A 25,118-nucleotide genomic window follows, 5' to 3' on the forward strand; every position below is an offset into this window, starting at 1 on the left:
TTGGAGTTTGAATATGTAGCTTTGTTCTAAAATTTTCACGAAGGGGGGCGGGGAAAAATAAAAATAAAAAAAAAAATTTTCACCAAGTTTGTACCTTAATTCTCTCAATTTAACAAGTACTTTTTTTTTTTTTTTTTTTGTCAGTTGTGGGGCTTGAACTCTGGGCCTGGGCACTGTCCCTCAGCTCTTCAGCTCAAGGATAGCGCTCTACCACTTAAGGCACAGCACCACTTCCAATTTTCTGGTGGTTTATTGGAGAGAGGAGTCTCACAAACTTTCCTGACTGGACTGGCTTTGAACTGAAATCCTTAGATCTCAGCCTCCTGAGTAGCTAGGATTACAGGCATGAGCCACCAGCACTCAGCTTATTATTATCTGTGTACTACTATATTGAGATATAGAAAGAAACAATAACTGCTAAATGCATGAAGCATTTATGTTTATCCTTCACAAACACTCAATACTATGAATAGCCTGTGGTTAGTGTAGAATAGGAAATTAGTAATATTCACTCATTGATGAACCTTGTAATGTTTGATAATTCATATGCATGCAGAATGTTATGAAACTACTATGAAGCCAAGAAAGGAATAATACAAACTTCCTAGATTCCTTTAGGCTGTATTAATTTGAATCATAATAACAAAATATTTAAGCATTAATTTAAGAGTTACTCAAAATTAAGATAACACATTCACTGAATACATTAAATAGGATACATTCTTATTCATGAGCTAGTAAAAATAGAAAGATACGTAGCACTGAATAATCAGCATGGTTTGAGACCAGGTATAACAACACAGAAGTGAGAGTGGAATATTCTAGTAAGTAAGCATGCAAAAGTCATATATTCTTCTGTTTTCTAAGAAAATAGGGAATGAAACAGATACAAAAGGTATTACTATGAAATTATCTGGACAGTAAATTTATATTCATAAAGTAATTAAATGCAGGAGGTATATTCCTCATCCTAGATATTTACCATTATCCTTGCTGCTGTTTTCTTCAATGGTCATTTGTTCAGCCAGTTCAGATAATGACTCATCAATTGTCTGGCTTCCTCGAAGTGTGAGGGATAGCCTTCTCTTAAACTTTTTCATCCTATCAATTAAATGTGGCTTGGAAAATTCTGAAAGTAAAGAAAACACAAAATCAGTGCAATAAATACTTACTGCTCAAGAAAAGTATCAGTCTGGGATTACTGGGAATCCTCAAATAGGAATATAAGGAAGTCCCACTTATGCCAAACATCACAAAAGCCAATCCCATGTTTTAAAAGATACACTCTATTCTGGATTAGTACTATTATCTGGCATCAACAAAAGATCAGAAATTTTATATCACTAAAAAAGTGAGACTTCAGTGCAAGGCTTACATCCAATCCCCAGCATCTTTCACCACAAAATGCTAAAAAGGAGACTTCATGCATAATAAATTAAGGTAACAAGAAATAGAAGCTGTATTAAGACAATAATAACACTATTTGATTTAAGTTCCATCACTATAATTCTCAATCATCATTCAGATACCACAGACATATATTCAAATACAAGTAGGGCATAAGAAAGATGGAAAGAAAGAGAAAGAATGACGTTTAACACTTTGCCATCCTATTTTCAAGTTAGGAAAAATGCTGAAAGCCCGAACCAGATCAAACAAATAATAAACAGAACTAAGACTTAAAACAAGGATGCATCTTACAATTAATGCATCCTATCAAGTCATAATGTACTCGATAACCATTTCTTTCTTTTTAAAGGTACATAAACTAATGGTACAATTCATAGCAGAATCTTATAAATGTGATAAACTACTTGCTACCAAAATCAACTCTTCAGCAATTTATCTACAACTTCTGCTCTAAATTGCTCTAACTTCTAATAAGCAAGTTTACCAGATTATCTTGTAAACAATAAGATTACCCCAAACAAGAGTAAAGGCATTAATTATAATTCCCCTATGCTAAAATATTTGTATGAGTTTGCCATCCACCATTTTCCATTTCTTTTGCTTACTTTCTCATTCTAAAACTCTATCTAATCCAAGTAGCTGAGTTTTCTGAATAGGTGACCCCTGTATTAGATATTGGTTATAGAACAATTTTTGTTTACTCAAAAGTAAAGGGGAAAGATACGAAATACAAACTTCTAATTCACTATAATTTTATGTATTACCATCTCAAAACTACATATTTAATGCTAACACCCATTAGAATAAAAACACAAAATATAAAACCACACCACACACATTAAAATACTAAGAACTGCAACTACTCTTTAATAAGGATTCTTTTCATACACTGGCTCTAAAATAAGAGATGTTCCGTGAGAAGATACTGGAAAGCTCCTATGCCTTATCTTGGTTGAGTCAGCACATCAAAAAGAAAGACAAAAGCTGAATAGTTTCTATTAGGTTATATTCCAGTTTGTTATTCCTCTTTCAGCTGTGTCTAATCTGCAATTAATCCTATTGTACTATATTTTTTGAGTTCCTCTTCATTCTTTTCTATATATTCCAGTTCTCTAGTGAAATTCTGCTATATATATATATATATATATATATATATATATATATATATATATATATATATATATATATGGGGGGGGTCGTGGGGCTTGAACTCTGGGACTGGGCTGTCCCTGAGCTCTTTACCTCAAGGCAAGTGCTCTACCACTTGAGCCAAGTGCCACTTCTGTTTTCTGGAGGTTAATTGGAGGTTAAGAGGTTAATTGGAGGTAAAGAGGCTGACAGACTTTCCTGCCTAGCCTGGCTCTCAACTGCAATCCTCAGATCTCAGCCTCCTGAGTAGCTAGGATTACAGGTGTGAGCTACCAGCACCCAGTGAAATTCTGATATATTTTTAATGCCTCAATAACTTCACTTAAACAAGCAAAACTTACATATACAACAAATAGGGTATTTTGAAGTTAAGATTAAAATCTAAGGCTGAAAAGGCAAATTACTTTCCACTTCATGTTGCTGCTATCAGTCTGAAACATCAAATAAAGTAATATGATTTCATTAAAAGGACAGCTTCTTTATTTGTAACATTTTTTTTCACCAAGTTTGTACCTTAATTCTCTCAATTTAACAAGTACTTTTTCTTGTTTTTTTTTTTTTTTGTCTGTTGTGGGGCCTGAACTCTGGGCCTGGGTACTGTCCCTCAGGTCTTCAGTTCAAGGCTAGTACTCTACCACTGGAGCCACAGCGCCACTTCCGGCTTTTTCTGTTTATGTGGTGCTGAGGAATCGAACCCAGGGCCTCATGCTTGCAAGGCATGCACTCTACCGCTGAGCTACCTTCCCAGCCCATTTGTAACATTTTTTTTTACTACAACTCTGGCTTTAAATGAAACCTATTTTAAGTAAGGTGAATTTTTCATGTGGCATGTAAATACATTTTCTATTGCTTTCCCCACAATCATCATATCCTTATTATTTCTTTAGGACAACGAGCTAACCACAGAGAATAAGAAATAATCAATAAAAAGTAAGCTTTTTTCACTAGAGACACAACTCAGCTATTTGTATGAAACATGAAGTGGTTAATGCAAAACACTGTATCAAATTAAAATTTCAATCATGCTTATACTTTTTCTACAAATTTTTAAAAACCATAATCCTTGTGTTCCCACCATTTGAGGCTGATTCCTTTTTGCTGATTTTTGTGAATTGTCAAACAAACAAAAAAAGATAAATACCAGAGATTTTCTTCTATTCATAAATATCACATGAGAACGTCAATTAAGACTACTGTAACACTTGACAGGCAAAAACTCAGAAAAAAACTAATCCCTCTACAAAAAACAAAATATAAATTGAGAAATCAATGAGCAGCAACTATCTTAGAACTCTAGAATCTGAATGAATACTTAAAACGACCAAGAAACTGCTTGATGAAGGCACATTCTGAACTCTGGACAGGAAGACAAGCAAACCAGCTGTGCATAGAAATGGAGACCGACAGCCTGCATCCCCAGAGCAGTTGGTACTAGATAGAATAGTCACTGGAGAACTGTGTCCTCCAAAAGTTCACTTGCATGTTTGGGTTAGTTTGACTGATCTATGAGGAAGAGGCACAAATGTAGATTTTATCCTTTGTTTAAGGTCCTCTGGAAGAGGTAGTGGGGAAAATTGGATTCCTCTACCCATATTTATTACAAGATTTAAAGAGACAACATCTTTCTTTAGCCAAATATTTTAGTATTTTAAATGCCAAAAAAGAAAGAAAGAAAGAACAACTTTAGTGGTCACATATGATGAAAAACAGTGACTGCAAAGGTAATTTTTAGAAAGTCAAATATGGACAGCAACAGGCCTCACTTAGCAAGGAACACCTACAGGACAAATCTGACTTCCACAGTTAAGTGATATTCACCATGTCCAGGTCTCAATAAATAATTAACAAAGCATACAAATAAGAAAGCAAGATCCATAAAAAAAAATCATGTGATAAGAAACCATTCCTGTGGGAGTCCAGAATTTGGAATTACTAGTAAAAGACACTGCACCAAGAATTCTAAATATGCCCCCAAACAAAAAATGTTTGGAGAAAATGAGAATAACAATTAAAAAGATAAATTACAAAAGAACATTTAAAAATTTCAGAGTAATACAACAGCTAGCTAAAAAAATTACAGGGATTCAACAAGAGATTACAGCAGGCAGATTTAAGGATCAGCAAATATGAAGATAATACAATCTGAGGAAAGAGGAGAAAATCAAATACAACCTGAAAAGACATTTGGAACACCATCAAATATACTCAGACCATAAAAAGTGAAAATGGACAAAGAATAGCCAAAAACTTTTCAACTGATATAAGACATTTATATTTTTAAGAATCAAAATAAAATCCAAAAAGAACAAATACAAAGAGATCCACACTTAGACACTATATATTCCAAGTGTAGAAATCCCAAAAGAAAGAATTTTGAAGCAGTAAGAGAAGCAATTTGGAATAGGAGATGTGGCTTAAGAGATAGTACTCCAACTGTGAGCAGGATGAAGTTGGGATAGCATGGAACTAGGACAACTTAACATATACGTGGATTCCTCATTAAGATTAATAGCTGATGTTGCTCTACTAACTATAAAGACCACAAATGGCAAACTTAAATTCTGAAAGGAAAAAGGAAGTGTTAGCAAATTCTATACCCACTAAAACTATACTTAAAAATTAAAGAGGGCTGGGATGGCTCAGTGGGAAAGTGCTTGCCTTGCATGCCTGAGGCCCTGGGTTCGATTCCTCAGCACCACATAAGCAAAAAGAAAAAACCTGGAAGTAGCACTGTGGCTCAAGTGGTAGAGCGCTAGTCTTGAGCTGAAGAGCTGAGGGACAGCGCCCAGGTCCAGAGTTCAGGCCCCACGACCGGACCCCCCCCCCAAAAAAAAATAAAGAGAAAATAAAATATTTACAGATAAACAATTGATGAGGAAATATGTTACCAGTTGATTGCTCTACATGAATGATAAAGGAAGGTTTTCAGGTTGAAATAATCATCATTAAGAAGAAATTTCACTGAGCCAGGCACCAGTGGCTCATGCCTGTAATCCTAGCTACTCAGGAGGCTGAGATCTGAGGACTGAGGTTCAAAGCCAGCCTGGGCAGGAAAGTCTGTGAGATTCTTATCTCCAGTTAACCACCAGAAAATTGAAAGTGGTTCAGTGGCTCAAGTAGTAGAGTGCTCACCTTGAGCTGAAGAGCTCAGGGACAGGGCCCTGGCCCACAACTGACAAAAAAAAAAGAAAGAAAGAAAACATTTCACTAGTTACAATAATAGTTATAAAGACAGTGCTATTGTACTTTGGTCTGCAACTCCTCTTTTGCCTTTCCCATTATGATTTTAAAGACAAATGAACCTTGGAAAAACATAAAGAAGAAATAAAGATACATAGAAATAGAGTAGTCATATACAATAGAACATTATCATTCCAGCAGGGTTATTTCAATTTTAACATTTTAATTGTAATCCCTAAAGTGAACAATGAGAAATTAACTAAAATATTACAGAAAGGGAAGGAATAAGTACATCAAAAATTAATTGAATACATAAAAGGCCAATAATAAAAAAACTGAGGTATAAAGAAACAAGTCAGATATACAAAAAAAACAGTAGCTAGCCGGGCCTGTAATCCTAGCTACTCAGGAGGCTGAGATCTGAGGATCACGGTTCAAAGCCAGCCCGGGCAGGAGAGACCGTGAGACTCCTATCTCCAATAAACCACCAGAAAACCGGAAGTGGCACTGTAGCTCAAGTGGAAGAGCGCTCGCCTTGAGCTGAAGAGCTGAGGGACAGCGCCCAGGCCCTAAGTTCAAGCCCCACGACCGACAAAAAAAAAAACAAACCAGTAGCTAAGTGGACAAGGTAAGATCATCTATCAGCAATCACTTGAAATGTAAATAGATTAAACTCTTTAAAGAACACAATCTGACAGACTACTTTTAAAAGGGAAAGAACTAATCCACTTAAATTATATATACATATATGTGTGTATGTATGATACATTAGGTATAATAAATTAAAATAATTAAAAGATGCTCCATAATAATAATAACCAAAGGAGAATGGGGTACTTAATTTTCTGTGAAATAAAACAGAATAAAATTGTCAAAAAAAGGACATAAGAAAGGACATTATATAAACAATAAGTTCAATACAATTTGTAAACTTATAAAGCTAATTCAAACCTAACAACAGAAACAGAAAATATACTAAAAACTAGCTACAGATCTTAAAAGAGAATAAACTGTTCTAAAGTGAAAACTGGAAACTTCAATACCCCCATTTTCAATATTGGATAGTAGAACCAGACAGAACATCAATAAAGAAATAGAGAACTGGAACACTATCTACCTAGTGGATTAGATCTAACAGCCATATATAGAACACTCTACCTAACAACAGAATACACATTCTTGACTCTTCTCATGTACACGTAGATCATACTCCAGGATAAACCACAAGGCTACAAAGTAAGTCTTTTTTCTTCTGCCCTCTCTGACCTCCATCCCTGCTTCCCTCTCTTCCTTGTAGTCTGAAGGCTCAAACCCAGGGCTTTGCGTGTATTAGGCAAGTGCTCTACCACTGAACCATGGAGTTACAGTCCCTGCCCATTTTATTAAAAGATGAAATCACATGAAAGTATGCTTTTCTAGTCACATGGAATGAAACTAGAAATCAAACAGAAGGAAAGCTGAAAAATTCACAAATATGTGGAAATTAAACAACAATTTTAGCCAACTAATGGAATGAAGAATTCAACTACCAGAAAACCATGAAGACATGTAAAAAATAAGTATTCATTTAAAAACAGGCAGTAGTACTGAATACTCATGTTCTACAGATACACAAATAGCTAATAAGCCTGGTTAATAATCCCATCTACTCCAGAAGCAATTAACAGTAAGCCTAGTTCTAGGTCAGCTGAGGTAAAGTTAGTGAAATCCTATCTTAGGGGGGAAAAAAAGGAAAAGAAAAGAAAAGAAAGAGTGGCTGGGGATGAGGATGTGGCTTAAAAGGCAGAGTTCTTCTACACACGTGAGGCCCTAGTCTCGATCTCTAAATCACACAGAGAAAAGTTAAACAAAGGACCCAACAATTCCACTCCTAGGTATACACTCAAAAGAACTGAAAAGAAAGACACACAAATTCTTAGACATCATATTAGTAGCAATATTATTCATAATATCCAAAAGTGGCAAAAACTCACCCAGCAACTTTTTGAAAATGTATAAGCAAGAGTGATATACAACAAATACAATAGAATACTATTCTACTATCAAAAGATCTACAACATGGGTGAAACTTAGGAACATAAAGTGGAATAACTCAGGCACAGAAAGACAAATATTGTATGACTTACCTTACATAAAATATCTACAACAGACAAATTCATAGCTTTCTTTTCATTCCTAGTGTTAGGGGAGGGATCCACAAGTGGGAAATATGGGTGTGTATATATAGTACATGCATTCATACAAATATACATATACAATAAATAAAACTAGAAGACCCGTATGACCCTCCATATGACCCCCAATCCAGCACACCCTTAGATACTAATGATAAAAGTAACATTAAGTGGAGATAGAAGGGGGGAGAGAAGCTTGAAGTCTTAACTAAGAGTAAGGCTTAATAGGCAGAGAGACCTGGCAACCTAAACAAAATAAGCATATTCAATCTGGAAAGGATCCATCAAGTCTCAAATATAAGACTTCTTGAGAGGTATCAAAAAAAATCTCTGATGCTACATTAAGTTTTGGTTTAAACTTTCTGGGAAACTTTAAGAATGTTAATAATTGTCAAAACAATATTCTTTCCTTTATTAAAATAATGTTATGGCTTTTTTCCCCTGGCAATATTGACAAGAATGTTAAAATAAAATGCTTATTGAGCACATAGTATATACAAATCCTGTGTTAAGAACCAAAGACAAAAACAAAACACATGTCACCAGCCTTGAGATAAGAAATACAAAAATAAAGATTTTCATGTTTCATTTAAAGAAAATAAAGAAAAGTAGACAATAATGTAGTTTGATAAAAGATATATGCTCAAATAGTTCTGGGACTGAAAGTTTAGCAATCAAGAACTACCAAGTGGCTGGGCGCTGGTGGCTCACGCCTGTAATCCTAGCTACTCAGGAGGCTGAGATCTGAGGATCACAGTTCAAAATCAGCCTGGGCAGGAGAGACCGTGAGACTCCTATCTCCAATAAACCACCAGAAAACCAGAAGTGGCGCTGTAGCTCAAGTGGTAGAGCACTTGCCTTGAGCTGAAGAGCTGAGGAATAGCACCCAGGCCCAGAGTTCAAGCCCCACGACGGACCAAAAAAAAAAAAAAAGAACTACCAAGTGAAGGTGGCCCAATGTATCTCCAGTGTTCTGGTGAGTAGAGGCCTATCATGATGATCAGTATTAAGCAGAGTTCAGTCAAAAGACAAATGCTACACTTATAATTTTAACAGAATTATTATAAGCAGCTAATGAAAAACTGATGAACTAAAAAGGCAAAATTAAGGACAGAGATTACGGAAGTAGTAATTACACAAGAAGCAGCTATTGGCCCCAAACTTGAGGAAAACACAAGACAGTAACTAGAAGTAAAATATAGAGGCTTGAAGGAGAAATCATATAAAACTGAGATCAAAACCTCTAAAAACCAATACTTTGCAGAAGGAATCTTGCAAAGCCCAGACTAGGATCTCTGAGGAAGAAATGACTAGGAGAGGTGATAAGGATGATTCTGAGCACACAAATTCTAGCTATACATTTGAGCTCTCTGCTATTCCTGGTCTTGCCAGAGGTCTTGTTGCTGTGGAGATTCTGAAAGAAAAAGGAGAAAAAGCCCTCTCTCTTCTCTTACCTTCCTATTGTCCACTAATATTTTCTATAAGTAGAATGTAATAGACAGTCAAGTAAAAATGAGAAAAGTAGTTTGTAAGATTCCTGCTTTATACTACAAAGTTTAGAAGGGTGAGTTTGAAGTTGCAGGAAAATAGCTGAATAGCCAATACTACTTATATGATTTTCTTTCTCTATTTTCGGATATGCTTAGTGTCATAGAAATATTTTTAAAAATTCTAGGTAAGCAAGGATGCTTGATTTTTGTTTCAGAAACTTAGGAAATAATATAAAAATACCAAAATAAAGTACCTATTTTAATAAATCTGAACTTTGAAAAAATAAACGTTTATACTTTGTAATAGAAAACAATGTACAGATACTAAAACACACAAAATAATAAATTTAAAATTTGGAAAAATAAAGTCCCTACTTGGCAGCTATGTGAAAACTTTTAATGTTTACCCATTCAAAAATCAGAGGAAAGGATTAATGAGGATTAGCCAAAGTTCTGAATTATTAAAAATTTAGCTGAGGAAGTGGCGCTGTAGCTCAAGTGGTAGAGCGTTCACCTTGAGCTGAAGAGCTGAGGGACAGCGCCCAGACCCAGAGTTCAAGCCCCACGACCGAGAAAAAAAAAAAATTTAGCTGAATATATTTTACCACTTTCAAAGTTAGTCATTTTGTTCCATTAGACTAAATCTTTTTGGTGTGTGTAATGGTCCTGTGGCTTGAATTCAGGGCCTGGGCACTATCCTATTAGCACTATTGCTAGTCCCTCCCTCCCCTTACAAATAACCAAATCCATGGGTGTTCAAGTCCAGCATATACAATGGACTTGAGAACCTACACTCATCTGCATGCTCAAAACAGACACAATTTGTTTCTGAATATTTTCAATCTGTAGTCAGATAAATTCACAGATGTGGAACTCATGGATACTGAAGGCCAACTGTAACTTCACTTAATATTTCTAAGATTAAAGGGATACAGGGAGTCAGGACTACAGATAAAAATATGTACAAGTTTTGGGGAGTGATAAAGCTTTCTAAGATTATCCTGATGATCATACAACTGTAAATATAATACAACTGTCAATATATTTAAACAGTGAATTACATGCATTTAAAAGATTTGCTTTATATTATATAATTTGCATCTCAATAAAGCTGCTAATCGTGTTTATAATAAACAATTTTCCCACCTCAATAAAACAAATTTAACATATCCATATTTTTGTTAATAATGAGGAGACACCAAATCCAAAAGCAGTTTTGGCTGAAGAAATTTATTTAGCCTCTTATACTGCGAGATGAGAGTGGAGGAATAGCAGGTTGGACACTAATACCTTTCCATATCACACATTAGATGTTCTACATGTATGTCTTTCGAGATGTACTCGTGGAATAAGAAAGACCTCAGACACTTATCAGTCACTCATGTGCTATTTACCTCCAAAACCCATTTCAAGGAGCAAAAATAATGACAGAAATGACTCACAGTCCCTTTACATATATAGTCAAAATTTATATCACTCTATCTTTGAAAGAAGTAAATACAATGTCACTATAATTAGCATTATTATAATTACAACTCACAGATTTTTTAACCTGTTTTCACAGAAGTAGTATGTACTCTTCAGTATGTAATTTTACTCAGCATGTAATTTTACTCAGCATGATAACAACCTATGTATGTGTTGATGTATCAGTGGCTATTGTTTAAGAGCATTTCACTTAACGGCTAAGCCTGATTTTCTTGTCTGTGAATGAACATTTAGGTTGTTTCCAGCTTTTTAATATAATTAAATTTACAATGAACCTTCTTGTCTAAGTCTTTTTATGGACTTAATGTCTTCATTTCTATTGGGAAAATACCTAGAATAAAGCTGCTGGGTTGTGTGGCAATTTCTAGGGAAATTCCAATTTTCTATAGAGGCAGTACCCTTTTATTTTCCTGGTCATAGATATGGTATCTACATCCTCATAGATACTGGTCCTTTCTACCTTCTAAAATTTTAGCCATTGTGATGACTGTTATCTGTCATTCTAATGTGCATTTTCTGGGTAACAGTGCGATTATCCTCTAGTGTGACTATTCTATTTTTAACTGGGTTGTCTCTTTTGAAAAAAGATGTCTTTATATGCTATAGACTGTAACTCCTTCCTGAGATAAACATGCAGTGGAAAAATATTTAGTCATCTTTTAATACTTATGAAACCCAATATACTTATTTTTATTTTATTGTTGGTACTCTAAGAAAACTTCAGTAACTAGGAGCTGGTGACTCATACTTGTAATCCTAGCTACCCAGGAAGCTGAGATCTGAGGATCACAGTTCAGAACCATCCCAAAAAGTCTGTGAGACACTTACTTCTGATAAACTACTCAGAAAATGCCAGAAGTAGTGCGATGGCTCAAGTGAGCACTAGCCTTGAGCATACAAAGGGTCAAGGACAGCACTCAGGCCCCAAGGTTCAAGGCCCAGGATCGGAAAAAAAAAAAAATTAAATTAAAAAAATTTACTATCAGTTCATGAATATTTGCCAGTGGTTTTATAGTATTACCTTTTAGGTTTAAATCCATTTAGAGTTAGTTCTAACACCTGGCTTGAGATGAGGGTCAATGGTCCTTTGATTCTTTTTTGATACATTTATTCTATTAGCCATATCTTATTAAGTATACAACTATAATTAAGGACTTGTCTGTTTTACTTTTTTAGTATAGTCCATTTTTGCTTTATGTATTTTAAAGAAATTAAGGTACATATATATTAGGAATATCTTCTTATTGAACTGACTCTTGTAGAGTTCTCTTCTTATCTCTAGTAATGTTTCTTAGCTTAAAGCCACTGTGTCTCATATTAGTATCAGGCTTATAGATAATGTCTTCTTTTTACCTTTACATAGAACGTGATCTAGCAAATCCCCACCCCTAATCTTAGTTTTAAAGGAAGACTTATAGTCCATTTACATTTACTTGTTCATAATACCATACATAGGGACTGAGACTAGCATTTTTCTGTTTTCTATTTATCCCATTGTTCTCTGTTCTTTGGTCTACTTTCTATTTTTTGTATTAATAAAGTAGTTTTATTACTCTATAATGTGTTTTATAGGCATGCAACATTTTAACATTCTTTTAGTGGTTACTCTAGAAGACATTAAAAACCTTTCTTACCCTCCCCTTCCTCCCTAACTTCCTCCTTTCCTTTCTTGACATGTGTAGCTCTCTAGTAACCAAGGCTGGTCTCAAACTCATTATCCATCTGCTTCAGTCTCCTGAGTTCTAGGATTAAAGACATGCACCATCATGCCCAGCTTCATTTTCTACATTAAATTAATACTTCTACCATGTTATGAGCAAAATGTAATCCTTGATATTTGTAAAGTTAGATATTTTTGAACACAGTAACCAGAACATTTGTAATCTTGCAAAAGAAAATTCACATCTTAAATCAATTTCAGCATATTAAATTACCTAAAATTCATCAAATTCCATGTACCATTTTACCAAAATGTGCTTATCAGGTTGTTTCCTAATGAGAGCACCTCATCTAATTTTTCATCATTTCTCTCTCTATAAAACTGATAATATTATAAATAAAGTATTTGGAGGATACCTGTAAGTGTTCACTTCTTTCCTCCTTCCATAGACCTGTGCTCATTTCTACTTTCTCAGAATCACTACAAATTTCAGACTCAATTTCACAAGCAGGAAACAGGTTTTAACTATTCTTGGCTACATTTTTAGATTTCAGACGAGGAGAAAACAAAAGCCACTGACAAATATCTTCTAATGCTACCTTACTTCATAGACTGGCCAGTGTCTTTCTAGGTGGATTCAAGGTGTTTTAAATTATTAATAAACTCATTTTGATGACAGTCTTGACAAGAGCTACACATTTCATAGGAAAAACAGGCCATATCCATTTATTGTATGAATACAGTTGTTCCTCTTCCTACACAGCAAGTAAATTTAGTGATTCTTTTCAGAAGCATTATGACCCAGTCCTTCATACAAGGGAAAAATAGATATCCATAAGAAGAGTCTTGGCTTCTAACATATACTGTTTCTCTTATCCAAAATCCTTGGGACCTGAAGTATTGTAGATTTTATAGATTCTGGAATAATGACATATTGCCTTGGGGATGGGACTCAAGTCTAATAACCACAATTCACATACAATGTGAAGATGAATTTAAACAGTATTTTAAGTAATATTTTGCATGAAACAAAGTTTTATGGTACACAATATTCCAACTTGTGGTGCCATATCAACATGTAAAAGTTTCAGATTTTGGAGCTGTTTTGAATTTTACCTGTACTTGAAAAATGATTAAATACAATATATTGCAATGTTAGGATGAAAAGGCATGAAGCGTTCAACTTTGAAACATTACTGACATTATAATCTTTTTTTTTAAACAAGGCAGGAAGACAGGTTCTCACAATATGACCTAGGCAGGCCTTGACCTCACAATCCCCCTGATTCCACCTCCTGAGTGCTGAGATTACAGACATGTACCACCGTGCCTAGCTTATAAACTGCTATTTAGTTGTACTGTTCAGAAATTAATAGTAACTCACAATTATTTAATAAAGTATGTGGCTAAAGCCAAGATACCATTTAATCCTTATAAAAATAAGACTTTCAATTAGGGATATGAAATACTCTGGGCATGAATGATATGAAACGAGATGAAATGAATGATAACAGATACTCTGGATATGAAATACTCTGGAAAAACTCTGGACAATCAGAAATGTTAAATACCTATCAGCATCTGAAAAGGATTATAAAGATTATAGATGAATCAATAATATTAAGATGGTATACAATAACCGGGTGCTCACACCTCTAATCCTAGCTACTCACAAGGCTGAGAACTGAGGATCGTGGTTCAAAGCCAGCCCAGGCAGGAAAAGTCTGTGAGACTCTTATCTCCAATTAACCCCTAGAAAACTGAAAGTGGCTGTGGTAGAGTGCTCGCCTTGAGCTGAAGAACTGAAGAGCTCAAGGACAGTGCCCAAGCCCAAAGTTTAAGCCCCAAAGATACACAAATCAAATGCATGTGAGCTTGGTTAACTAGTTGAGTCCTATTTTTCCTAAGTAAAAATATTAACAAAATATCACCAAAAATTCTAATACTAACAAAATGTACCTCCTTATTTCCTTTCTCTTTTCATCTAATGACATTTGAAATGATTTATGTTTTTACTTTGCTCTTATTCATTCTATTCTCCAAGAAGCAAGCTCAGAGACCTTTGACATGATGGTAGTTCTTTCGGTACCAGGAAAACTTGAAAAACACAGTTACTGTTCTCAAGTCTGTGGTTGATTCCTCTGATTAGTATTTGATGCTAACATTGTGAGCACTTGAATCTGTCACATGAAATTTTAAAAATGTGGGTTATACTTAGTGAAATGGAACAGATTTAGAGTTCTATAATAATGTCAAAAATGAAGGGAAATGGATTCGCAACTTAGACATTAAACACTGATCACCATACTTACCAAGTCCCTCTTATCAATATAGTAAGTCTTTGATATGTGAAATTATGTATCCTATCATGTGGCTCACAAAAGACACAAAGCTGAAATGCCTAGAAAATAAAGTTCAATAAAATCTTATGGTGGCTGTGTTTATACATGTGTACATGTATAAACACAGAAAACAGCCGCATCTTGGTATGTTACTGTAGAAAAAAGATTACTAGTTTACAAGTAGGGCACTGGTGGCTCCCACCTGTAATCCTATCTACTTAGGAGGATAAAATCTGAGGATTGTGATTCGAAGTCAGCTCTGGCAGGAAAATTTGTGAGACTCTTATTTCCAATTAACCATCAGAAGATTGGAAGTGGTGCAGTGGCTCTAATGGTAGAGTGCTAGCCTTGAGTGAAAAAGCTCAGGGAGAACACACTCAAGCCCTGAGTTCAAGCCTCAGGCCTATTTTATATAAGCTGGGCCTACAGCAGATCTGAGAAGATTTCAATAGGAGGAAAGAAAAAGAATTGGGGTGGGGGTGGGGGAATATCCTCTATATTTTAACAAAGACCAGTAGGTAAACATAGATGTCCCCTTGTAATCAAGGGAAAAGTAGAGGATCAAATTCTGAAACTGTCTGTATAAAGAATAAAGTCAAGAGGTCACAATATTTAGATGTGGCTATTGTTCCTATGCATTTTTTGTAGCTGGATTGAAGTGACTGGAATTGTTCTCCCTTTCAAAGGTAGAAAAAGAGGTTATGCTGAGGTCAAGAGCTTCTAACATGGCTCTTGATTTAAATTGTGTTAAGTTGCTCTGCTCTAGGATGAAAGCAATCATGACCAGATCAATGTGCTCTGCAGCTGGTTAGTCAGCTGCTCCAGAGTAGGCAGCCAGCAAAACAGCTTTGGAGCCTTGTTTGGGCACAGTGCCTCCTAAAATTTGAGTGTAAGCCAATCCTGTTAACCACTTATTCTTAGAAGTTATTTTCAGCTCCCCAGCATAAAAAGCAAAATAATTACAAAGAGGAAATATTCCTAGTACCCCAATTGTGGAAGTATTCTACGATACTCACTAATATTTTGACAGTTCTATATGAAACCAGTATATTGGCTCAAACACAAACACTAGCTTAAATAAATCTAAAAGAAAGGCTATGGGGAGAGGGGAGAGCTGGGCTCATACTTTAATCTCAACTACTTGGGAGGATCACAATTTGAGGCCACCCTAGGAAAAAAGTTAGCAAGATTCCATCTGGATATGATAGCATGTACCTTTCATCTCAGTTACAGGAGAAGCATAGGTAGAAGGACCATGGTACAAGGTAGATTTGAACCTCTAAAAATATTCTATTCAAATAACTAAAGTAAAAAAAGGGCTAGAGGCATGACCAAATAACAGTGCCTGCCTAGCAACACAAGGCCATGAGTTTAAATCCCAGTACCACCAGAAAATGGGGAAGAAGCTAAGAAGGCCAGAAAAGAATCTAAGAAGGGGATCCCTATCTACAAATCTACAGTGTTTAAGAAACAGCTCAAGCCGGGTGCTGGTGGCTCACGCCTGTAAACCTAGCTACTCAGGAGGCTGAGATCTGAGGATCGCGGTTCAAAGCCAGCCCGGGCAGGAGAGACTGTGAGACTCCTATCTCCAATAAACCACCAAAAAACCGGAAGTGGCGCTGTAGCTCAAGTGGTAGAGCGCTCGCCTTGAGCTGAAGAGCTGAGGGACAGCGCCCAGGCCCAGAGTTCAAGCCCCACGACCCCAAAAAAAAAAAAAAAGAAAGAAACAGCTCAAATTAAAAAAAAAATATGACATCTAGAAACTACAAGAGGTACTAATTATGACATCAATGTATTATTCTAATCTTACTACAAACAAAACCCATTTTAAAATTTCTCAAAAATTGCTTCAGTCCTATTGTTTTTTTCTTCAAATTAAGAGCTCAAGAAAAATATTCCTATACAGAAGGTATATTCACCAGAAATTAATTCATAAATTTAATCAACTAACTCAGAGCCAGTCCAATACCAAATTTGGCAAATCAAGGAAACACAAAAAGAAAACAAAAAACTTATACCTATATAACTTGTTCATTTTAACTTAAAACAATGAATGTACTCTCTAATTCTTGGCTGTGGGATGCAGGCCTGGATCTCTGACAGGAATTTCTTACGTAAGTCACACACCAACGGACTAAGCAATTCTAGGTGATTTCTTTCAAAGTAAAGGGAAAGCTTGAAAACAAATCCAAATTCTTGTGAATACCAAAGTATTCTAGATTTGCACAACCTTTTTAGACTTTTAGTTGACTTCATTACATCTTATTCCAAGATTTTTTTTTCAACTGCCTGTCTTCATTTTCTTTCTAAAGTTTTCACAAAAACTGCTCTCCCTGTACATTGGTATCTCATTGGTTTAGGTGATGTTTAAGGTAATATCTGATTAAAGTAGGCAGTTACAGTGATAAGTAAAGCTTACAAATAACAACTGGTAGGAAAAGACTTAATATTTAAGGTCAACCTACAGAAAACTCCTCTTAAAGCCTATAAGCCACTAGTTACTATTAACAAGCAGTGATCAGTCAGACTGTTGAAAGTGCTTCTAATATATCTTCACTTACTTCCCTAAATGCTACCCAAAGCAGTTTTTGCAAGTATGTTTTAAATTAGATATAACAAATATTTTAACTGTAGAACAAATAGATGATTTGAAATGTTCCTTTCTTTTTTTAATAAGTTTTTTATTGTGAAAGTACTGTACAGAGGTGTTACAGTTACATGAGCAAGGTAGGGGCTGAGTTATGGCTCAATGAACAGCGTGTCTACCTAGCAAGCCATAAAGAAACCAGTGGCTTGCTCCTGGAATCCTAGTTATTCAGGAGACTCAAATCTAAGAATTGAGGTTCAAAGCCACACTGGGGGCAGACAAATCCAATAGACTTTTTTCTTTTTCTTTTTTTTTTTTGTGGGTCGTGGGGCTTGAACTCTGGGCCTGGGCGCTGTCCCTCAGCTCTTCAGCTCAAGGCGAGCGCTCTACCACTTGAGCTACAGCGCCACTTCTGGTTTTCTGGTGGTTTTTTTATTGGAGATAGGAGTCTCACAGTCTCTCCTGCCCGGGCTGGCTTTGAACCGCGATCCTCAGATCTCAGCCTCCTGAGTAGCTAGGATTACAGGCGTGAGCCACCAGCGCCCGGCTTCAATAGACTTTTACTTGCAACTAACCAGCAAAAAGCCAGAAATGAAGGTATGGACCAAGTGTTAGAGTGCCAGCCTTAGGCAAAAAAGCCAGGCCAGAGTATGAGCCAAAATACTGGCACCAGAAAAAGCAATTCCAGGAAAACGAATAGACGAATAATACCAAAGAGCATAATGTTAAGCAAAACATACCAGTTTGAGAAAGACCGTTATTTCATGTTTTGTCTCATATGTGAAATCTAGATGTTATAATAAACCACATGAAAATATTATGGGATTACCAGAGAAAAAGGGGGAGAAGACTAGGAAGGAGGTAAGAAGAGCAGGCATAAGACGAATAGTGGTGGGATGAGTAAAAAATATATGTAAGTCAAGATGCACATTGTACTCAAAAACTGACATGTTGACTTGAAATCCCTTTGTACAACTACTAAATACAAAGAAAAAAATGTGTTAAAATTTCATAATGAAATCTATTGTTTTGTACATAAAATGCATTAATTTATTTAAAACATTGAAGAAAAACTTATCAGTTTCTTTTACAACATTCACTAAGAATGTACCTATAAATTCAAAGGGGGAAAAGTACAAAAAATCATCAGTACAATTTAAATAACCAAATTCTCAATACTAAATGATTTGATCTTTGATAAATTTTCTCTTGCATAATTCAGAGTAATAAAATATGCTTTAAATAACAGAAAAGAGTAAAATGAACTTTTCATATTGTGTAAGTTTTTTCAGCAATTACTTTAAAATATATGATCTCTGTGGAATTTTAAAAGTTAATATTGCCAAAGAAATGGTATCTTTTCCCTTTTTAATGCATTCTGTAATAGGAAAAGCAGTTAAGCAGTATTATGTGTTAATTTGTCCTAGTACTTTATATACATTAAGACTTTTAACTATAATGTTTGAAGGTATTGAAATTACTTCCATTTTTACATAGAGAGAAATTTAAACAGTGCAGAGTTAAAAACTCAAAGGTTACAGTTAGAAAGCAAAAAGCCACTTAGAACTTAAAAGGTTTAACAGGCTAGTCCACACTCAGATCACCCAAAATAGATTTGGCACATAGCTTCACTAAGGATAATGCTTGATGGGTTTTGAGTTATAAAAAAATTTTGTTTTCTCTCTCTCTCTTCATACACACACACACACACACACACACACACACACACACACACAATCACACATTTTTTTTTCAGTCATGGGGCTGGAATTCTGTGCGTGAGCGCTGTCCCTCAGCTCTTCAGCTCAAGGCGAGCGCTCTACCACTTGAGCTATAGCACCACTTTTGGTTTTCTGTTGGTTTATTGGAGGTGAGAATTTCATAGACTTTCCTGCCTTGGCTTTGAATCACGATCCTCAGATCTCGGCCTCCTGAGTAGCAGGATTACAGGCGTGAGACACTGGTGCCCAGCTGTTTTCTCTATATTGAAAGCATAGGTATTCCCTACACTATGAACTCCCCCCTCAACTTCATCTTCTACATAGCTTCCTCTTTATTGTTTCTAATTAGTTTAAGTTCCAAGTACAAGAAGAAAGCAATTTAGAAAAGGAAGAATATTTTGCTGCTTATGTTTTAAAGTATTTACCTCCTTGTGAAGAAACTGAAGGCCCAAACAAATACTAGACAGGACAGAGAAAGGACAATAGTTAAATAATTCTCTGAAGCAACTTATAAACAAGAGAAACACAAATCCTATTTAATCAAATCATCCAAAGTGTATGTGAGAAATTGGAACATATCTCAGCCTTTGCTACTAACCCCTATTAACAGTAAGGGCTTTATTTGTTTAGTTTACTGAGATAGGGTCTCCTTGTACAGCTCTTTTGACCTTGAACACATTATGTAGTGCCAGGTTGGCCTGGGACTTCCAATACTCCTTTCTAAGTGTTGGGATTACATTTTTTTTTTTTTGGTTGGTGTGGGGCTTGAACTCTGGGCCTGAGCACTGTCCCTCAGCTCTTCAGCTCAAGGCTAGCGCTCTACCACTTGAGCTACAGTGCCACTTCCGGTTTTCTGGTGGTTTATTGGAGATAAGTTTCACGGACTTTCCTGCCCAGGCTGGCTTTGAACCGTGATCCTCAAATCTCAGCCTTCTGAGTAGCTAGGATTACAGGCGTGAGCCACCGGCGCCTGGCTCTGGGATTACATTCTTAAACTACTATAACAGGCTGATGGTAAGATTTGATTGGCAACTGTCTGTTGCTATAATTATTTTATTTGATTTTGATGAAAGCCTCATCAACTGGTATTCTATACTTTTTATAGGTGGAAACAGACTCCAAAATGCCCAAGAAAGTGTCTTAGACAGAACAGCCAGAAAGCTTGACATTTCCAATTAAAGCCCATAAAACTAAGACTCTTTATTCATAGTAAAGAGGTTATGAAAGATTAGATGTCAGAAGTAGCATTTCACAGATTACTATAGCTCTATATAAAATAACTAACAATCAGAAAAATGCAGATTCTCCAAGGTGGTCTAAGCAATCTTTATAAGGGGTCCTGAGGTGAGAACAACTGTGTGTGTGTGTGTGTGTGTGTGTGTGTACACATGCACGCACACGCCAGTGTTGGGGCTTGAACTCAGAGCTTGGGTGTTGTCCTTGAGCTTTTTTGCTCAAGTCTAGTGCTTGAGCCATAGCTATACCTCCAGTTTTTTGGCTTGTTTTCTGTTTTTTGTTTGTTTGTTTTGTGGGTTTGGTGGTTAATAGGAGATAAAAAGTCTCATGTACTTTCCTGCCCAACTTGTCCAACTGTCACTCTCAGATTTCAGGTTCCTGAGGAGCCAGATTACAGACATAAACAACCCACATCCCGCTAAAATAATTTTTATAAAAATATCAAGAAGTCATTTGCCTTTTGCAATTATTTACGACTTCTCTTATGAGTGTACAGTGGAATTCTCCAAAGATTACAATGAATATATTTTTGCAATAGACCAAAATGCAGTAATGTGCCCTCAATGTAAGGCTCCAAATATGTCCTGGGCAGACAGACCTAACAGAAGTCTTGCAAATATGTGAAACAATCTGAACATTGTCATATTTTAATATAGTTATATATTATCTTTAAAATTACAATTTCTTATAATTTAAATTTTAATTTGTGGTACAATAGTTCAACCTACATAAATAGAAGTTCTTAAGATTCTTCAACAGACAAGTATACATATATAAAGGTTGTCAGAACAAGAAAACTGAAAACCTATTCCTTTAGAGCTATTTTTAACCAATCTTTACATCAATGTGGCTTTCTATGATGTCCACACTTTTAATCACTTAACTTCAACAGTAAGAAATTAAAATAGCGTTTAGTGGCCTCATTTTAATCATAAAAATTAAGTAATTTTTTTACATATTTTAAAGGTGACATTTCTTACAGTTAACTCTAAGAATGAAACTTTAATTCCCTTCAAAAACAAGAATATAAAACTAGCATAATGTTTTATACCTATAATCCTTGTTATTCCAGAGGTAGAGATTTGGACGATTGCATTTAGGCCAGCCCAAGCAAAGAAGTTCACAAGACCCCTCATTTCAACCAATTAAAAAGTTGGTCATGTGACACAGATTATACTACATGAGAAGCATAAATAGCAGGACCACGATTCAGGCTGGTTCAATCATAAATAGATTCTTTTTGAAAAGTAATTAAAGCAAAAATGACTGGATACATGGCTCAAGTGGTAAAGCACCTGTCTAGCAAGCCCTCAGTTCAAAACCTAGTACACCTTCAGAAATAATAATAAAAATAATGTTTATATCCTCAGACATTTTCCAATTATGAACAAATAATACCATGTCTTAGTTTTTATATGTTTTAAAGCACAAGTCTCACAAAATCTGTTTTCTAAATTTTCAGGTAGGTTTCAACAAGAATGTTAGCATAACCCTAACTACTTGAGAGGCTGAGATTGGAGAATCAAGGCTCAAAATCAGCCAGATCAGACAAATCTCAGAGAGTCTTAATTCCAGCAAAAAGCTGGAACCGAAGGTGTGGCTCATGTAGTAGAGCATCAGTTATGAGCCAAAAGGGCTAGCTGGGCAATAGCTCAAGTTTCTGAGTTCAAGCCCCAGTACAGAACAAAAAAGAAAAGTTAGGTTTAGCATAAGTTAAAGATGATTTTTATAATCATGTTTAAAAGAAAACTGTATATTCAACTTTCTAGTCTATGTCTGCAAGAGACATCTAAAGTAGACAACTATTTTGTCATTTTGTAATTTCTAGAATGGCTTGTTTACAAACAATGGTTTGTTTACATTTTAAAATCTTAGCAGTTTATTAAAGCATTAGTAAGACAAATTCTTCTGAATAGAGGCCAACTTTCCTCAGCAACAGTGGAAAACTTGGCAGCATTATTAAAAAATGCCAGTACTACTCAATCTTCTGGTAAATTTTCCTTGAGATGAGGAAAGGATGTTAAGATAAAGGTCACTTTTGATTTCTAAAGATACTTGACATTCTTCCCAAAAGATCTTTCCTAAGATTAAATCAGCTGGCTTCAAAACTCTAAAGCTACCATCATCAGAAAATATTTTCTGTGACTTTTTTTGGGAAGGGGAATCTCAAAACCTCCATATTACTAATTGGAAAATTAAAATTTGTTTACATACCAATCCTAAATGGGGGAAGCATAAAACAAGTATGCTCTATGAGATCTACAGTAAAAGTCAAATTATAAGGAATCAATCAAAACAGTAAGAAATGTGTACCTATCAGAACTCCATAGCCACAACTTTAATTTTTTTCTAAATGTTTTCTTTTTGATTTGTAGGATTATCTACTGTACTAATTCCACTTATTTAGGAAACCTCAGATGATTACAAATAGAAAATTAAAGTACTGGATTAAGTTAATAGAAAGAATTGCAATGTATGTCTAAGTATAATAAAGCCAATGTTTAAATGTTCAAAGAAAGGTTTCCTATGAGAACAGAAAATTATTTAAAATTGTTAACTAGAATTCTGATTCATAGGACACTTCCGGCTGCTTGAATGTTGTATTAAGTGGAATTAAACAGATTCCAGTTAGTGAAAGATTAGCTATTGAGCCTAAATTCTCTCTGCCTCATTATTGCTCACTACCTGTTCTGTCTTGATCCTCAAAGATGAGAAGTAACATATTCCTACATTTAATTAACACCTTGGTGAGATGTTAATTACATACAACTGTGGTACTGGTGATGAAGGTTTTACAGCACATAAGAATTATACTGTGTATAGCAGAAATTGGGGAGTGATAAGTGTCACACTGAGAAAGTCATGGCTAAAAAAATCTTTCTCGTAGAGAAATTAATGAACAATTACCTAAAATGGATGTGGTAATATATGGGTTATGGCCAGCACACAGTGAGCATTCAGCAGATTTTACTTTGGAGGTGTGGGGGGGGGGGTGTTGGTCCTGGACCTTGAACTATGGCCTTGGGTGCTGCCCCTGAACTCTTCAGCTCAAAGTGAGTAAGTACTCTACCACTTGAGCCACAGTACCACTTCCAGTTTTCTGGTGGTTAATTGGATATAAGAGTCTCATGGACTTTTTTGCCTGGGCTGGTTTTGAACCATAATCCTCAGATCTCAGCCTCCTGAGTAGCTAGGATTATAAACCCAAGGCACCGGCCCACAGCCAAGATGTTATTTCTTCCATTCCTAGATTGTGAACATCAAATATATGTCCTGTATATAAAACTGCAGTTTACATACCTGTGACTCTCCATGTCCCATATCATAAACAAACTGAGAGATTAACACCGACACCAAATTGGTAATATCACTTTCTACAAAAAAAAAAAATGCTCTATTTCAAATAACTAACCTAAAAAGAGAATTTCTCATCAGGTAATAATTGTGTTAAGAACAGACTGAAGAAATGAAACCCTTCTGTACAACTGCTAAAGCTAATAATTTCTAAAAAATAGACTGAATAGTTCTGTAAACAACCTATACTTATACTTACACAGAAAAACTAGTCACATACACAGAAAACTAATCACTGGAGTCAAAAGATCATTCTCCAGGTTGGTAATTCTAGCTATCCAGGATGCTGAGATCTAAGGATGACAGATGGAAACCAGCCCAGGCAAGAAAGTCCAAAAGACTCTTAACACTCTTATTTCCACTTAACTACAAAAATAAAAGAAAGCCACAAATGGCTTAAGTGGTAGTGTGCTAGCCTTGAGCACACTGGAACAGCACCCAGACCCTGAGTTCAGGACCAGTATCAAATTAAAAAAAAGACAGAGAAATGAGAGGGGGGGGGGAGGGGGGGGAGAGAGAGGGGGGGAAGAGAGAGAGAGAGAGAGAGACCTTTTTCTACCTAGGCCTCTGTATGGCCCCTGTTTGTTACTTTCAGCCTCATTTCCAAAGTTCACATAATGAGTGTTTCAAGAAAATTATTCCTACTTTCCCTTACCTGTTTTGCATAGTATGTATATATGTATATGTGTATATATATATATATATGTGTGTGTATGTGTGTGTGTGTATATATATATATATATATATATATATATATATATATACATGAATCCCTTGCCCTTCTTTATCCTGTCCTTTTTCTTCTTGGCAAACTCTTTTCCTTTATAATTTTATCCAAAATCCACTTCTTCCCAAGCAGCAACACCAAAGATCTCAAGACTCTAGCTAAATCCAAAACAATGCTAGCTCTGAGGAGAAGCAAATTAATTACTTCCCCATATTAATATATATGTTATGTTCAAACAGGATGAATTCCAGTCAAGTTCTAAGAGTAAGGGCAATTGAGCAAACAAGTGAGGATAACAATCAGAAGCAGGGCTGGGAAGGTGGCTCAGTGGTAGAGTGCTTGCCTTGCATGCCTGAGGCCCTGGGTTCGATTCCTCAGCACCACATAAGCAAAAAGAAAAAAGCTGGAGGTGGCGCTGTGGCTCAAGTGGTAGAGCGCTCGCCTTGAGCTGAAGAGCTGAGGGACAGCGCCCAGGCCCAGAGTTCAGGCCCCACGACCGGACCAAAAAAAAAAAAAAAACAATCAGAAGCAAAGAAGCACAGCAGAACTATCTTGCTACAGTCACTCCAAAGGCAGAGAGCAGGAGGAAGGTACATATGC

At 35.7% G+C, this 25,118-nt stretch overlaps 1 protein-coding gene across 2 annotated transcripts in view; it reads right to left on the reverse strand.

The window, feature by feature from the left end:
• The window catches only part of Cdk17 (cyclin-dependent kinase 17), a 69,566-nt gene that overhangs the window by 33,071 nt on the left and 11,377 nt on the right, over positions 1 to 25,118 (reverse strand). The window contains exon 2 of one of the 2 annotated variants that reach the window (XM_013021499.1): positions 983 to 1,129. In XM_013021499.1, the coding sequence (XP_012876953.1) occupies positions 983 to 1,100 (118 nt within the window). In that variant the 5' untranslated portion in view covers positions 1,101 to 1,129. Of the gene's footprint in view, positions 1 to 982; positions 1,130 to 25,118 lie in introns of those variants that run through there. The other variant, XM_013021509.1, reaches the window with a different exon arrangement.

Source organism: Dipodomys ordii, unplaced genomic scaffold (assembly GCF_000151885.1).
Source record: "Dipodomys ordii isolate 6190 unplaced genomic scaffold, Dord_2.0 Scaffold3, whole genome shotgun sequence".
Classification (NCBI taxonomy): domain Eukaryota; kingdom Metazoa; phylum Chordata; class Mammalia; order Rodentia; family Heteromyidae; genus Dipodomys; species Dipodomys ordii.